Raw genomic sequence first — 17,808 nt, forward strand, 5'->3', positions numbered from 1 at the left:
AGTTTCTCACTATTCGGGAGAGATGGCGATTCGAATCGATTTCAACCAGCTGAGAATTTATTCCTAACACAAACCTAGGCAAACCAGATCAACGGTCACCTTAGGTCACCTTTGGTACAACTCAAGTCCACATTTCATGGGTTCGCCTAGTGCCGCACAATCAGGGACAACCAACTGCCAGGATGTTCAGGCCCAGCCTGCCCTTGGGCTCATGTCTGGCTCCCCGCACATTCTTACTACCATCCAGAGTGCGCACTTTGATAGAGTGGGGCCTGGCTTGAGTTGAGCTACTTGGCTTCATGGTCAGAACGAGTTATCTGGCCAGCTAAGTGATAGGCATGCGTTCAATCTTGTCAAACAGCGCCAACAACAGTATGGTCCTTAATCGGCATAGACGGAATCACATGAGTCAACCTACACATAGACTCTACTCGGCCTCCATTTACTTTTACCCCATGGTTCTTTGCCATGATAGCAAATATAGCCAACCGTGCTTCGGTATCCACCTATATCTCACAGGTGACAGGAAATCACCCGACTTCTACCGGTCTAAGCCTGGCTAAGCAGATATTCGATACTAGACCTACACAGGGTTAAAGGTATATATATCTAGACAAGGTAGTTCCATGCATCAAGTGTTTCTAGACAACTCTTATAACCTAATGCATCAATCATAAAAGACTCAAGTAATATTTTGTAAAACACTGGGAGACTTAGAATGCTCTGGGGCTTGCCTTTCATAAAGGAAGTAGGGTGGTGATCAGGGCACTCCAGAAGCTCTTCTGGATTCTGCTCCTCTTCTTTGGGAGCTGTGGCTTGAGGAATCTCCTGCTGGTTCCCTTCCTCTTCTTCGTTGAATTCCAGCAACGTTATCTCCTCGGTCAATCCTATATGCATGAATATGACATAAGATATTGTGAATGCATAGATGTCGACAAGTATAGTATGATAAAACATGATGAATGCATCCTTGTAAGTAATTTCAACAGCATGGTGTGAAAGTAATCACAAGTGCATCATATTTTACTGAGTAGGTGCATATCTCTTCTCTATTACTTAAGCAAACACTCATGCGACTCATTTAGCGAACTACAAAACAACAGCTACTTATTTTAACCATAACTGGAGTTATATATATCGAAATCATATGATTCTAGACACTCTGGAAAGCTTATGAAATTTTCTACAACTTCCTTTTAAAACTTTTAAGGTGATTCAACAGTTATCTAGGTCAAACAAATCAGTCAATAAAATCTGTCTAGAAAGTAAACATTTCGGACAGCAAACTTGTAACAGCTACCACTCTTCAACCTTAAGGCCTATGACTGTGAAAATTTAACACAAGGTATATTAGTAAGTTATCTACAACTTTGTTATTAACAAGTTTTACAGCAAACATCATTATCCACATGAAATCATCCACACAATCAAAACTATACATGCAGCCTTGTATTTGAATTATAAAGTGATAATTAGTTAGTTGCATACTGTCGGGTACCATAAAACGGGGTACCCCGAGCGTACACCAAAAAAGTCACTTAAATCTCATCAACAACAAAGCCAGAAGGTAAGCCATGGGTTCACCACCAGCCTCGTCCGAGCCCACCGGCTCTCCGCCTCGCTTGAGGCCTCGCACGGGAGGTCTCGACACCCCGACGAAATCTCCGCCTCGCGCTAGGCCTCTCACGAGAGGACTTGGCAAGGAGCCCAATTTCTGTCTCGCCCGAGGCCCCGTGCGTATAGCCTCGAATGAGACAGCTATTCTCTGTATCGCCCGAGGCTGGCTTGTCAATAACCCGTTGCTCCCGCCTCGACCAGTCTTCCCGATAGCACGTCACGTCCTATTAATGCGTCAACCACTCCCGCAATCTCAGCCGGACGATGGCTCGATAGCATGGAGTGGCCGATGGGACAAGGAGTCGCATCAACACCATACCGGCTAAGACAAGGCATGGCGGGGATTATCGACCACTATGTTTCGATGCTATGCCCATGATCAGCGCCAGCGCTCGCTGTGCCCCGTAACACCTGCCCCGAAGACAACACGGCATGGGAGGTCTGGCCCAGGTCATCATCACCTCCGAACCAGCGTACCAGGCCAACCGCTCCCTCTGAGCCTCAGCACCCTACATCAGGGCCTCGGCCATCTCGAGATTCAGTCTGTCGAGACCCCCACCATGGTTCGGCCTCGGCACCAACCGAGCCTCGGCCTCACACGTAGTCAACCCACAGCGACCCGCACGCTGACCGCCGCGCCCGCTTCGAGGTAGCCCTAGAGCTCCCATGACGCACAGGGTCGGATGTGACCAGCACGTCGCCCCAGCGCTTCAAGGACGAACCACTCCGACGACCACGCCGCCATAGGAACAGGCTACAGAGCTTGGACACGCCGCCTCCGTTCGCACAACGCCGTATAGTTAGCACACGTACTACCTTGGTCCTCCCTTCAACTATAAAAGGAAAGGATTTGGGCCGTTTCTAAGGGAGGAACACAAGCACACACAAAAACAACACCCCGTAACACGCATACTCCCTCGCTATCTAAGAGCAATGTCTCAAGCAGCCTGAATCACTCCGTGCCGAGACCTAGGACTAGCTCCCTCTCTCATCCAGCTTGTAACCCCCTACTACAAGCACCTCGGTGCAAGGAATACAAGATCGATCTCTCAGACTGGATGTAGGGCACCGATCGCCTGAACTAGTATAAGCCTTGTGTCTCTTTGCATCACCATCCAGGATTGGGAACACACAGTACAAATTTACTAGTTGGTTGAGGACCCCTCGGTCCGAAACACCGACAGTTGGCGCGCCAGGTAGGGGCCTCTGCATGTCAGTTTCGTCATCCCAACAAGTTCCGGATGGCAGACCTCGTACGACCGTTGCGTCTCGGCACGGTGATTTGGTTTGGGAGCCTAGAGTTCATGTCTCTAGGGCATGAGTACGACATGGTACTCCTCACGCCCCGAGCCCCACCAATCGACGACGAAGTCATGCACCGGTAGCCTAGGTGCAGGCGGCACCCAGGCGGCTGCTCTCGCCACGCTCGCTAGGCACGACATGAGCAGGATCACCCCGACGCTACGCGAATCTAGGGCAACACGTCGCTCTCCGCTGGTATCCTACGACCAGCTGTTGGCGCAAGGTCCCTGGTTGGGGACCTATCTAGCCTGAGCTTGGACAAGGGAAAAACACCGGTGGCATGCGGCGATGCCCAGTCATCAAGCTCCGCTCCACCGCTCCCTGAGGAGCCAACTCCGGTGGAGCAAAGCCTGGCGATGTCACCATCCCCATACCCCTTTGGGTTGAGAAATGCCGCCGCCTCTTATGCTTACGCTTACACTTCTGCTCATGAGGATCCCTTAGGACACTGCCAGCGCTTTGCTCTCAACCTCGACACCCACATTGACTCCTCGGAGGGGGACAAGGCTTGGCCTGGAGCGGATTTCTCTGGACTCCACGACCCTAAAGCCATGCGCCGCTTCTTGGCCGCAAGCGACTACTACTTCGGCTACTCCGACTCCAACGACGAGGGCACCTACGACCCCACTCGCGAGTGTTTCCATGTCGGGCTCGGGATGTCGAGGGCGAACAAGGAGGACGAGGGGGTAGGTAGCCGTTCCCTGCTTCACCCGGGTATAGGCGCCACCACACCTCCACACGTTGTCCTACTGGCAGCATGGAACGAGAACCTCGCCTTGCACGACCTCAACGCCTGGACCTGGAACAGCTCCGTGAGCTCCAGGCCAAGGTCGAACAAGACCGACTCCTTCTACAGCAGCTTCGAGACTCTCTCGAATAGGAGCAGCGAGGTCGTGGCAATGGCAGAGGAGCCCGATGAAGGGCCCGCGATGTGCACCACTGCATCCATGATGACAAAGGGAGTGAGCAACCCCAGTCTTCAATCGTGCTAGCCAGAACATCGCAGCTGCGGCAATGCTAGTCCGCGTGATGCCCGAGCCTTCTGCCATGGAGGGGCGATAGGTCCGCGGTGAGGTCTGAGATCTCCTAGAGACCACCGTGGTGTAGCGGGCTGAGAGTTCCGCCTCCCGACGGCACGGGGGCACCTCGAACCTACCTGTGGCACCGCCTCGGCAGGATTGGGAAGCCTCGGTTCATCCCGAGCCCTCTTGAGCACCGATAGCCCACAGGGTCCCCTTGCTGCTTGATCGCCTTGGCAATCAATGCGAGGTGCAGGGAGACCATGAGGTGGTCAGTAGGCGACGACGCCACAACAACGAGGGGCCCGCCTGGGGCTACCACCCACACCGAGGTGGCCATTATGACAGTGAGGAGGACCGCAGTGCTTCTCCTGAACTGCCAGGCCCTCGAGTCTTCAGCAGAGCCATCCGCGCTGCTCATTTCCCAGCCCGGTTTCGGCAACCAGTCAATCTCATGAAGTATAGCGGCGAGACCAATCCCGAACTCTGGCTTGCCTATTACCGCCTAGTCTATCAGCTAGGTGGCGTGGACAATGACCTGCTCATCATCCGCAACCTCCTCTTGCTCTTGTCAGACTCAGCATGAGCCTGGCTCGAGCACCTTCCTCCCTCACAAATCCACGACTGGCGTGACTTGGTTAGGATCTTCATCAGGAACTTCCAGGGCACATACATGCACCCTAGAAACTCCTGGGATCTTAAGAGTTGTCACCAGAAACCAGACGAGTCTCTCCGAGACTTCATCCGATGCTTCTCCAAATAGTGCACCGAGTTGCCCAGCGTCGGCGACTCGGAAATCGTCTAGGCTTTCCTCTCTGGCACCACCTACCGAGACTTGGTCCGAGAGTTAGGTCGGAACGTGCCACGCTTAGCTACCGCGCTCCTCAACATCACCACCAACTTCGCCTTGGGCAAAGAGGCTGTTGGAGCCATCTTCCCCGATAGCGATGCTAAGGGGAAGCGGAGGGACAAGGCCCCTGAGGCCTCAGCCTCCCACCTCCCCAAGAGAAAGAAAAAGGGCTGCCTAGGGAAGCAGGAGGTCCTAGAGGCCGATCTAGTCGCGGCCGTAGAACGCAAGAATCCCCAAGGCCTCAAGGGCCCTAGGCCCTTCGACGACATGCTTAGGAAGCCTTGCCCATACCATCAGGGCCCGATAAAGCATGCCCTCGAGGATTGCTCCATGCTCTAGCGTTACTATGCCAAGCTTAGACCCCCAATGATGACACCAAGCCAAAAGGGGCCGGTGACCGGGACGATGACAAGGACGATGGGTTCCCCAAGGTTCACAATGCCTTCATGATCTTTGGCGGACCCTCGGCGTGCCTCATAGCGCGCCAGCGGAAGAGGGAGCGCCGAGAGGTCTTCTCAGTCAAGGTGGCCACTCCCTAATACCTCGACTAGTCTCAGGAAGCGATCACCTTTGATCGAGATGACCACCCCGACCATGTCCCAAATCCCGGGCAGTACCCGCTTGTTGTCGACCCAATCGTCGGCAACACCGGGCTCACCAAGGTATTGATGGACGGAGGCAGCAGCCTCAACATCCTCTATGCCAGCACCCTAGAGCTCCTAGAGATCGACCATTCGCGGCTCCAGGGTGACGCCACGCCCTTCCATGGCATTGTGCCGAGGAAACACACGCGACCCCTTGGGTGCATCGACCTTCCTATCTGCTTCGGCACCCCGTCCAACTACCGCAAGGAGGTACTTACCTTCGAGGTGGTCAGATTCAGGGGAACCTACCACGCCATCCTAGGGCGGCCGTGCTACTCCAAGTTCATGGCGGTCCCCAACTACACCTACCTCAAGCTCAAGATGCTGGGTCCCAACGGCGTCATCATGATCGAGTCCACGTACGAGCATGCATACGACTGCGATGTCAAGTGCATCAAATACGCCAAGGCTCTCGTGGAAGCCAAGACCCTCATCGTTGACCTCGACCGACTTAGCAGCTAGCTGATCGAGCCCAAGCATTGAGCCGGGACGTTTGAGCCCACGGAGGCCATCAAGCTCGTCCCAGTCGACCCCGCCTGCCCCGACGACCAGGCGCTGAGGATAAGTGCCACCCTCAACATCAAATAGGAGGTCGTGCTCATCGACTTTCTCCACGCAAACGCTGACATGTTCGTGTGGAGTCCCTTGGATATGTCGAGCATACCAAGGGAGGTCGCTGAGCATGCCTTAGACATTCAGGCTAGCTATAGACCGGTGAAGCAGCGCCTGCGCCAATTCGATGAGGAAAAGCGTAGGACTATCGGCGAGGAGGTGCAGAAACTTTTGGCGGCCGGGTTCATCAGGGAAGTATCCCATCCAGAGTGGTCAGCTAACCCTATGTTGGTCAAAAAGAAAAATGGGAAATGGAGGATGTGTGTAGACTACACCGGTTTGAATAAAGCCTGTCCAAAAGTCCCCTTCCCATTACCTCGAATCGATCAAATCGTTGACTCCACTGCGGGATGCGAGACTTTGTCTTTCCTTGACGCATATTCTGGTTACCATCAGATCAAGATGAAAGAGTCTGACTAGCTCGCGACTTCTTTCATCACCCCATTTGGCATGTACTGCTGTGTGACTATGCCTTTCGGCCTTAGAAACGCAGGGGCCACTTACCAGTGGTGCATGACCCAGGTCTTTGGCGACCACATTGGGCGAACCGTCGAGGCCTATGTGGACGACATCATGGTCAAGTCTAGAAAGGCCAAGGATCTTGTCGATGACTTGAAGATAGCCTTCAAGTGCCTTAGAGAGAAGGGCATCAAGCTCAATCTCGAGAAGTGTGTGTTCGGGGTCCCCCGAGGCATGCTCTTGGGATTCATAGTCTTAGAACGCGGCATCGAAGCCAACCCGGAGAAGGTCTTGGCCATAACTAGCATGGGACCAATTAGAGACCTCAAGGGAGTACAGAGGGTCATGGGATGCCTTGCGGCCCTGAGCCGCTTCATCTCGTGCCTTGGTGAAAAAGGCTTGCCTCTGTACCGCCTCTTGAGAAAATCCGAACGCTTTTCTTGGACCCCCGAGGCCGAAGAAGCCCTCGCCAAGCTCAAAGCGCTACTCACCAATCCTCCCATCCTGGTACCGCTGGCGAGGGACGAGGCCCTCTTACTATACGTTGCCGCAATAACCCAAGTGGTCAGTGTGGCTATAGTAGTAGAGAGGCAGGAAGAGGGGCATGCTCTACCCATCCAACAACCTGTCTACTTCATCAGCGAAGTGCTCTCTGAGACCAAAGCACGCTACCCCCACATCCAAAAGCTTATCTACACCGTAGTCTTGGCTCGACGCAAGCTACGCCACTACTTCAAGTCCCACCTCGTAATGGTAATATCGTCTTCCCCCTAGGAGAGATAATCCATAACCGGAAGGCCTCGGGTAGGATAGCCAAATGGGCCGTCGAACTAATGGGGGAAGCCCTGACCTTTGCGCCTCGGAAGGCAATCAAGTCTCAGGTCTTGGCTGATTTTGTGGCTGAGTGGACCGACACCCAACTGCCACCTGCTCAAATTCGGATGGAGTGCTGGACCATGTACTTCGATGGGTCCCTGATGAAGTCCGGGACAGGCGCGGGTCTGCTCTTCGTCTCGCCCCTCAGAATACACACGCGCTACATGGTCCGGCTCCACTTTGCCACCTCCAACAACGCGGCTGAGTATGAAGCCCTCATCAATGGCTTGCAGATCGCCATCGAGCTTGGAGTACGGCGTCTCGACATCCAGGGCAACTCGCAACTCGTCATTGATCAAGTCATGAAGGAGTCAAACTGCCTTGACCCCAAAATGGAGGCATACTGCAAGATGGTACGTCACCTAGAAGACAAGTTTGACAGTCTTGAACTCAACCACATCGCCCGGAAATACAACGAGGCCGCAGATGAACTGGCAAAGATGGCTTCGACATGGGTTCTGGTCCCCCCGAACGTCTTTGCTAGGGACCTCCACAAGCCTTCCGTTGACTACGCCTCGGTAGCGGAAGGGGGCCCACCGGCCGAACCCACCACGGGGCTCGATGCCTCCTCGGCTACCAAGACTCCTTCGGCTAAGCCCGAGGTCATGGAAGTGGACACGGGGCCTCCCCAGACCAACCAGAGCATGGACTGGTGAGTCCCGTTCCTTGATTGGCTCGCTCAGGGAGAGCTTGCTAGCGATAGGACCAAAGCCCGACGGCTTGCGCGACAAGCCATGACTTACGTCCTCTACAATCACGAATTGTACAGGCGAAGTCCTTCTAGCGTCCTCCAACAATGCATCACCACTGAGGCAGGCCAAGCCCTACTTTGGGACTTGCATGCAGGGGCCTGCGGGCACCATGCAGCGCCTTGGACGCTTGTCGGAAACACCTTTCGCCAAGGGTTCTACTGGCCGACGGCGGTTGCCGACGCCACCAAGTTAGTACGCTCCTGCGAGGGATGCTAGTACTACGCATGGCAGACACACCTCCCGGCCCAAGCCCTCCAAACCATCCCCATCACTTGGCCATTTGCCATATTGTGGCTCGACATGGTCGGGCCTCTACAGAAGGCGCCCAGGGGCTACACCTATCTCTTGGTAGCAATCGATAAATTTTCCAAGTGGATCGAGGCTCGTCCGATCAATCAAATCAAATCCAAGCAAGCAGTGCTATTCTTCACCGACATTATCCACAGGTTCGGGGTCCCAAACACCATCATCACCGACAATGGGACACAGTTCACCGGCAAAAAATTCTTGGCGTTCTGCGATGACCACCACATCCGTGTGGCCTGGTCGGCCATAGGACACCCAAGGACAAATGGCCAAGTAGAACGTGCCAATGGCATGATCCTACAAGGCCTCAAGCCAAGAATTTACAACCAGTTGAAGAAGTTTGGCAAGAAATGGCTCGCCGAACTCCCATCAGTCACCTGGAGCCTGAGGAACACTCCAAGCTGGGCCACGGGGTTCACACCTTTCTTCCTGGTCTATGGTGCCGAGGCCATTCTCCCCACTGATTTGGAATATGGTTCCCTGAGGCTACAGGCCTACAATGAGCAAAGCAACCACACCGCCCGCGAAGACGCCCTTGACCAACTAGAGGAAGCCCGAGACGTTGCGCTGCTACATTGGGCCAAGTACCAGCAAACCCTATGGCTCTATCAGGCCTAGCACATTCAAAGCTGAGACTTGAAGGTAGGCGACCTGGTGTTGAGGCTGACACAGAGCAACAAAGGCCACCACAAGCTGACCCCACCGTGGGAAGGGCCGTACATCGTCGCCCAAGTACTGAAGCCCGAGATCTACAAGCTAGACAATGAGAAGGGTGAAATCTTCACCAACGCTTGGAATATAGAATAGCTATGTTGCTTTTACCCTTAAATTTCCAAGCATTGTATATATTGTTTCTCGGAATACAATTAAGAAGCGTTCTTTAGTTGTTCTAATTTTTCGAGAACCCCCCCCCCCCGAGCCCATCGTGGGTCTCGGCAATACGATAATACTGTAAGGGAGACTCGACTCTACCTCTACAGAACCAAGCCTCCCTCGGGGGCTAGATGGGGGACTCCCCCTAAGTCCCACGCACCATTCTTCAGTTGTTTTTCAAAAAAATTCCTACGCCAAGTCTCTCTAGCATGCTCTGACGAATCGGTTGTAAAAAACCCACGGACTGAAAAGTCTGTTTCCTAAGCGGGAGGCCGGTAGAGTCGCGAGACGGCCTACGCCTCCGGGATACGACACTCCCTCACCACCTCTCGCCCAAGGGACAGCTTAAGCTCCAAGGAGGTTTTTTGCAAAAGAAATCTGATCAGAGATAACAGAGGGCAGAGGCTCGGAAACACAAGACCGACAACTAAGAAACACGAGTACTTCAAAAAGAAAGGCCTCAACGGCCACAAGCGTTATGATACAAAGATAATTCCTACTCTATTTTACATGGCCCCTTGGGCCCAGGTCAAGGCTCAGGGCCTCTAGCATCAGTAGACGGCAGGGGAGGGACCACCTCCTCTTCGAACAGCGTTGCCAGCGCCGTGCCAAGGCCTTCCGCCACCTCCATTAGCTTCGTGACTGCCGCGTCGGCCTCCTCGTCATCATTAGGCAGGACATAGCCATCACTGATGGCCAGGAGGTCAACGCCAATGTAGTGAGAGGCAATGACGGCCAACGCACGCTTGACACCCATGTGCAGCACTCCTTGGAGCCGCTCGCGCATTTGGCTGCTCAGCACAATCAAACAGCTCCCAAGGGAGCTGCCTGACTAAACCCCCTCAACTTCTAAGGCTTCGTAGGCGGAAAGGGTGGCACCTTTCAGCACCTCATGCTCCCCGATCTCGGTCTCGAGCACCGCCTGCACCGCGCTGGAAGCCTCGGCCGCCCGGGTGACCTCCGCCTCCAACTCTGCGCCCAAGGAAATGGAGTGAGATTGAGCGTGAAGAAAAGCAAGCCAAAAAAGGGACAAAAGCCCACGGAACTCACCCTTGGCCTTCTGCTCCTAGCGTCTGGCCTCGACCCGAGAAGCCTCGGCTTTCTCTCCCCAGCGCTGGGCCTCGGCCTGGGAAGCCTTAGCCTTTTCCTTCAGGCACTAGGCCTCAACTCGAGAAGCCTCAGCCACCCTGGAAGCCTCTCTCCCCAGTTCTGCATCACACCAGGGAGTTAGGAGGCAAACACAAGAAAAACGAAGAAAACGAAGGGGACAGTGCTCACCCTCGGCCTTTCCCCTCCAAACCATAGCCTTGGTCTGGGAGGCCTCAGCCACCATAAGGGCCTCATCCAAGGCGCCTTTCGTTAGCTGGTGCGCACTCTGCTCCGCCCCCAATTGCCCAGCAAGGGCCTTGCCCGAGGCCATCGCTTCTTCAGCCCGGGACCTAAAGGCATCGTGATCACCAGCGATGCGGGTAAGCTCCTCCTCCAACTCCTTGACCCGCGCCGCCAAAGGGGCGACCTGCTCCTGCACTGTGACCACTTCGACCTTCGCATTGGCACAACAAAGCCAAAGGTCCTCCACCTCCGCGCTCCGCGCCGCCAGAAGCTCGTTGGCACCCGCAAGCAGCCCCTTTTGCCACTGGAGCTGGTCCCAGACGTCCCTCTCCCACCGAAGAAAGACTGACTTCCCAAGGGACCGGGTCTCGAGCTCCTGGGGAAGCAGAACAGGGGTCATTCACTACAACAAAACTCAGAAAAAGACAACATCGCACGAGAAAAGAAAGTGCGAACCTGGGTGACTCTAGGCAGTTCGTCGGCCACCACGAACAGCGCTATCTGTAGTGACCACTCCGCCAGCTGGCGGTATTGCTCGAAGGTATCCCAGCGCCCACCCTTGGCTGCGTCCTCAATAGCGAACAGAGGCTCCCCCTCAAGGTTGTCCTGGCTCTGCCATAGTACACATGGGTGATCCCACCCGCGAGGCTCGGGTCGCACCCGCACAAGGGCTGAGCTTCCCTCGCCCAGGGTTAGAACCGGCTGTTCCATGGCACCAGTCTCCTCGGTGTCGACCACCTCCTACGCCCGGGAAGTATCATCGGAGGAGATCGGATGGATCTCCGCCTCCTGGGTGCTCTCTCGTAATGACGGCGGGCCCTGAACCAAGGGAGCCACCAAGGCCTCTGCCGCCTTCATCTCCACCTCCTGGGCAGACGGCCTCACCGCCATCATATCGGCTTCGGTGATCTCAGGGGCTCCGGCCTCCGCAATCATGGCCTCGATGGTCTTGGGGGCTCCAGCCTCCGCCATCGTGGCCTCGGTGGTCGCGGAAACACCGACCCTCGCCGCTGCGGCCTTGGCGGTCTTGGGTGCCCTGGCCTCCGTCACCTCAGCCTCAGACACCCTGGGGGCCTCGACCTCGGTGGCCTCAGCAACTAAGGGCACCTCGGCCCCATCTGACTCACGAGCCCCGCCCTCATGGGGTGGAAGCGCTCCCTCCCCCGTCTGTGTCGAGGTCACCTCGGCAGCCCCTCCTTGGGTGGCCGGCTCCTTCGGGTCGGCCCTTGCCGATGCCGCGCCACGTTGTATGGCGGCTTGCGCCTCTGCCACCCAGTGGGCGGAGGAGCCAGGGCTCACCTTGAGTGCCTTGAGGGGTGCCAAGGAAATCACCTCCGCAGGTCGCTTTTGACTAAGGACAAATCACCTACAGGGTCAGCACAAGACCAAAGAGCGAATGGAAAACGCTGCGGCTCTACCCAAAAATATGCTTACCCCGAGCGAGGCTGCAAGCGCTTTGGCACTACAACCCTCATCTGCAAAGGCGGTGGCGGCGGCAGGGGCGTGGCCTCTGCATCCGCCGGCACCGGCTGGTCCCCGATGGGCCCTGGCGCTCCCTCAATCCTCTACGGGGGCAGTGGCGTTGCACGCACCGCCGCTAGCTCCGCTACTACCGTTGGGCCCATCGGGCTGACGGCACGCTTGCCCAGCGCCTGCGCCTCGGGCGTGTCGGCCTCGACCCCGAGGCGGGCGACTGCCGACCCCATGATAGCTCCTCCTTCTCCCTCTAGGAGCGCTGGACTACTTGCCGACGCCCCAGGCACTGTCTCCCCGATGTTAGGGAAATAGTCCAGGGGACCCCGCCCCATCTCACCCTCGTCATCCCCGTCCGAGGCATCCATCAATACTGACAGCGATGGGACTCCTCCAACGGGATGCCATCCTTCCTTTGCTGGCGGCGGTGCTTGTCCACTTCCTTGCGCGCGAGGATCTTCTTCATGTGCTTCACCGCCTTGGCGTCCTTCTGCTTTTTCTGTGCCTCGGCGTGCGCTCGGTTGATCGCCCGCTACCTCGTGTCCTCGGGAACAGGCGGTGGAGAGGCGCACACATCCCTCATCCCCTGTAGGAATGATGAACGCGCATAAGGGAATAAGAAGTAGGGAGAAACAAAGAAGGCTCGGGGGCCGTAGCGGCGCGTGACTTACCAGCGAGAGGAACCCCCACGACGGGCGCATCACGATGGGGGTCAGGTTGCCGCCCCTCAGCTTCACCTCCACTGTCTCCCCCAATCGGTGAAGAATTTCCTCGTCGGAAAGGGCAGAGGAGGACATCCGGATGCCCTCATTTGGTTCACTTGGCATCATCTCGAACAGGCACCGCCGCCGAGCCATCAGCGGCAGCACCCTTCGGCGGTGGAAGGCAGCCACGACCACGGCCGTAGTAAGGCCATGGCTCTGTAGCCTCTCTAGCCCCTCCAGAAGTGGCTGTAGCTTGGGCTGATCCTCCCTCGGGATGCCATACTTCCACCTCTCTGGGCAGCTCCCCACAATCCGCCCAATGTAGGGGGGAAGTCCTCCATCGTCATTGCAAAGATAGAACCAGCTCGTGTACCATCGATGATTGGATGACGCGAGCTGGGCCGGGATGTAGAGGTGCTGGCAGTCCTGATGCACTTGGAGAGTGCAGCCGCCGATGCTCACCGCTTTCCTCGTGCCTGACGTGCCCGTCGGCTTAGTGGTGTGCCCCGCCCGGAAGAGATGGAGCCACAACTCCCAATGGGGAGCAATCCCCAAGTACCCCTCGCAGACAGCGACGAAGATGGCTGCCTGCGCAATGGAGTTGGGGTTGAAGTTGTGGAGCTCCACGCCATAGTAGTGCGGGAGCGCCCGCATGAACCGATCCGCCGGAATGCCAAGGCCGCGCTCGTGAAAGGAGACGAAGCTCACGACGTAGCTGTCGCGAGGCCTCAGCTCTGGCTCGCTCGATGGAGCGATCCACTCCGACCTGTTGGGGTCCATCATTGGATGAAGGAGTCCACCGTCGACGAGTGACTGAAGCGTCTCCACGGTGACGTCAAATGGATCCCAAGGGTCCGCCTCAATGACAACGATGTCGCCGGCTATGAGTGCGGTGGAGGGTTCGAATGCGGTGGTGAGTTTGTCTCTCTCTCTCCCTGGCTCGCCTTTCTCCCTTCTTCTTCCCAGCGTCCGCTGCTCTAGCGACGGCTCGATGGGGGCAGAACTAACGCAGGCAAGGTAAGGTGAGGAGGGGTGAGGCTCATTGCATATTTATGCAGGGTAAAGGCGAAACTAATGGGCGATGAAATCGGGGAAGTTTCCCCCAAATCCGGCGCGGTTAACCCCGATCCGATTTTACCGCCCACTTGCCCACCTTTTTCTCATTAATTGCGGGAACAGTTACGTCCCATCCGCTGACACCACATCGCGCCCGACCGCTATGGCAGCAGGCGACATTCTATCTCCCTAGAAAACTGCCTCAAAAGGCGCGCCAGCCATTGCTGAGCTGATGGGGAAGATATTCCCCCGTCCTATTCCTTTTAGATGAAGGAATCGGGCGCTGAGCCTATTATGGTCCAGGGGTTCGAAGGCTAGGCCCCTAGGGGTTTCGACAGCCGCCCCAGGGCAACAGAGTTAGGGACGACCGTGGGCGAGCCCATACGGGGCTGAGACCCAAGCAAGCAAAATGCTTGGGATGCCCAAAGTCGTGTCCGAGACCGGTAGGGAGGTCTCTGAATGGGATCCCACCGTAGGGAGGCTGAAGGGTCGAGATGGCGACTAGAAGGGGGGTGAATAGTCTTTTCTAAAACTTAATTGTGTCGGCTAACCGATACAAATGCGGAATTTAAACTAACGGTCTAGCCAAGACTACACCCCACTATATATGTTCACTAGCACCTTGCAAAGATAACAATTAAGCAACAAAGGTGCCGGGCTAGCTAGAGCTCTCCTAAACAATTCTAGGAGCAAGGTTACACAAACCTATGCCACTAGTACTTTAAGCGACAAGGGAGCTCCTACACATGCTAGTAAGCAAAAGCACAAAGCTAACTAAGCTCACTAGCAATGCTCAATAACAAGGCAACCAATGCCTAATTAGAGAGCGTAAATACTTAGCTACACAAACTAAGCAATGTGACTAACAAGGTTACTAAAACCAAATTAGCCACGCAAGGGAGCTACTTCTATGCTACACATGCAAGAAGGTAATTAGCAAGCTACACAAGCTATCTAATTACAAGAGCAACAACACAAGCTTAATGTATATGAATGTAAACGCAAGCTTATTTAACAGGGATGCAAACCAACGGGAAGAACAAGGTTGACACGATGATTTTTCTCCCGAGGTTCACGTGTTTGCCAACACGCTAGTCCCCGTTGTGTCGACCGCTCACTTGGTGGTTCGGCGGCTAATTAGCATCACCCGCTAAGCCCGCACGTCGGGCGCCGCAAGAACCAACCCCTTGAGTGAGGGTAGCTCAATGACACGCTTTTACTAGAGTTGCTCTTCGCGGCTCCCGCGGGGCGAGCACAATGCCCCTTACAAGCACTTCTCCGGAGCGCCGCACAAGCTTCTTGCGCGCTTCGACGGAGACCACCACCAAGCCGTCTAGGAGGTGGCAACCTCCAAGAGTAACAAGCACCACCGGCTTGCAACTCGATCACCTAGTGCCACTCGATGCAACCTCACGATGCAATTGCACTAGAATCGCTCACTCACACAATCGAATGATCACTATCAAGTATATGTGTGATGGAGGGCTCCCAAGCACTCACAAGCATGGACACTAAGTCCCTTGAGGTGCTCAGCCCCAGCCATGGCCGAAGGCCACTTCTATTTATAGCCCCAAGGGCTAAACTAGCCGTTACCCGTTCACTGGGCAACGGTCGGGCCGACCGGACGCTCCGGTCATGTTGACCGGACGCTGGACCTCAGCGTTCGGTCGCTCACAGACAACCATGTGTCCTAATTGCAACGGTCACTTGACCTGACCGGACGCAGTAGCTTTCAACTGACCAGACGCTGAACCCCTAGCGTCCGGTCGTTTCTAGTAAGCTCCCGAGCATGACTGGACGCATTCGGTCGAACGTGATCGGACACAGCCAGCGTCCGGTCACTCTCCAGCTACTGCTACACTCCATGTCAGTGCGACCGGACGCAGCCTGCCAGCGTCCGGTGCATTCAGATCCAGCATCTGGTCAGTTGACTGACGCCAGCATCTTCTCCATTCTCTTCACCCTTGCTCAAGTGTGCTAACCACAAGAATTTGCGGCGGGATTCGGCGCTTTCAGGAAAATGGAATGCCTATTTTCTATTGCGCCGGATGCAAAGGGAGAGAGGGACCCAAACCCATCTCACCCCTACAAACACCACCTCCTTTGTAAATGTGCCAACACCACCAAGTGTACACCAACATGTGTATGTGTGTTAGCATTTTCACAATCATTTCCCAAAGGATGTTAGCCACTCAACTTGCCACGCCACTCAATCCTAGCGACAATGCAAAGTTAGATCACTCGAGTGGCACTAGATGACCGATATGCAAACAAGTTTGCCCCTCTTGATAGTACGGCCATCTATCCTAAACCCGGTCATAAACTTCTCTACACACCTATGACCGGTGAAATGAAATGCCCTAGGTTATACCTTTGCCTTGCGCATTCCATTCCATCTCCTTCAACGTCGATGCAACACATGCACCAACACGATCAACAATGATATGATCCACTTCATATCATCACATGATCATATTGGTTCATCGATCTTGACTCTACTTGCTCTTCACCGTTGCCATCGTCCATCGGCGCCAAGTCTTGCTCAAGCTTCACCGCCACGCGGTCCATCACTCCAAAGCCTTTGACTTGCCCTTCACGCTTGCAACCGGTCCATCAAGCCAAGTCTTGTCTTGATCTTCTCCACCTTGATCACATGACTCAATGTCATGTCTCATGTGCATTTAAGCTCCTTCATCATCACATGTGTGAGCTTTGCAACATCTCCAAGCCATTTTCACCTTCATGGCATATGTTGCTCACACACATGTACCTGTGGACTAATCACCTGTGTATCTCACATAAACACAATTAGTCCACCTAAGTTGTCACTTAATTACCAAAACCAAACAAGGATCTTTCAGAGGCACCGAGCCACCGGGGCCCAACGAACAGATCCAGCACCCACTAGAGAAACCCTCCGATACTCTTGGAGTGCATCTCTGGACTGCTAGCCGACCCCTAGCAAATGGGGTATGGGCCTCCACTCGGACTACCCGATAATAGCTCACCGGAAGTGCCACCGCTTGTACCCACCGAGGGTAGCATGGCACATTCCACCCCTCCTTCCGAGCGAAAAAGAAGCATGAGGGTCATATAAAAAAGCCAGGGGAACCCCTGACGGCCTTCTTGCTCTGTGCAGAGGCTAAGGGGCTCTTCCTGCAACCTTGCCGAGACCTAGTGACCCTGGCTCGCACTCGAGGGGGCTCGGCAAAAAAAAACCCTCCTTCTGAGCAAAAAGGAAGTGTGAGGGTCGTACAAAAAGACAGGGGAGCTCCTGATGGCCCTCTCGCTCTGTGTAGAGGCTAGGGGGCTCTTCCTGCAGATATGCCGAGACCCCACAACCCAGGCTCGCACCCAAGGGGGCCTTGGCAAACAAACCCTCACGTACGAGGGGTGTACAAAAAGCCAGGGGAACTCCTAACGGCCCTCTTGCTCCATGCGGAGGCTAGGGGGTTCTTCCTGCAACCTTGCCGAGACCCAGTGACCCAGGCTCACACCCGAATGGGCTCGGCAAACAACCCCTCCATCCGAGCGAAAAGGATATGTGAGGGTCGAACAAAAAAGTCAGGAGGACCCCTGATTGCCCTCTCGCTCTGCGCGGAGGCTCGAGGGCTTCTCCTGCACCCAAGACAAAGACAAACGACCAAAGCCCGCGCTGGAAGTTTCGTTAAAAACACGATAAAGGGCATCGAGCCCGTTACGGTCTAGGGGTTTGAAGGCTGGGCCCCCTAGGGTTTTGACAGCCACCCTAGGGCAACAAAGTCAGGGACGACTATGGGCAAGCCCAAGTATGGCCAAGGCTTGAGCGAACGATCGCTCGGGACGCCCCAAGTCATGTCCGAGACCGGCAGGGAGGTCTCCGAATGGGATCCCACCGTAGGGAGGCAACGAGCCACCGGGGCCCAGCGAATGGCCCTGGCACCCACTAGAGAA

General features: G+C 55.4%; 1 protein-coding gene across 1 annotated transcript; it reads left to right on the plus strand.

Annotated features, from left to right (window-relative positions):
• Window positions 1–7,444: 7,444 nt before the first annotated feature.
• LOC136470250 (uncharacterized) lies at window positions 7,445–9,244 on the plus strand. The gene is made up of 2 exons (XM_066468156.1): window positions 7,445–7,732; window positions 9,080–9,244. The coding sequence occupies exons 1-2, from the start codon at window positions 7,445–7,447 to the stop codon at window positions 9,242–9,244; spliced, it is 453 nt and encodes a 150-aa protein (XP_066324253.1).
• The last annotated feature ends 8,564 nt before the right edge of the window (window positions 9,245–17,808 follow it).

This window comes from Miscanthus floridulus, chromosome 8 (genome assembly GCF_019320115.1).
Source record: "Miscanthus floridulus cultivar M001 chromosome 8, ASM1932011v1, whole genome shotgun sequence".
Taxonomy (NCBI): Eukaryota; Viridiplantae; Streptophyta; class Magnoliopsida; order Poales; family Poaceae; genus Miscanthus; species Miscanthus floridulus.

Excerpts from the sequence above, each read along its gene's own strand:
- LOC136470250 (XM_066468156.1), top strand. The coding sequence starts at position 7,445 with ATGGAGTGCTGGACCATGTACTTCGATGGGTCCCTGATGAAGTCCGGG. Across the intron at positions 7,733-9,079 it reads TGGAGGCATACTGCAAGATG|GTAGGCGACCTGGTGTTGAG; the intron begins GTACGTCACCTA and ends TGAGACTTGAAG.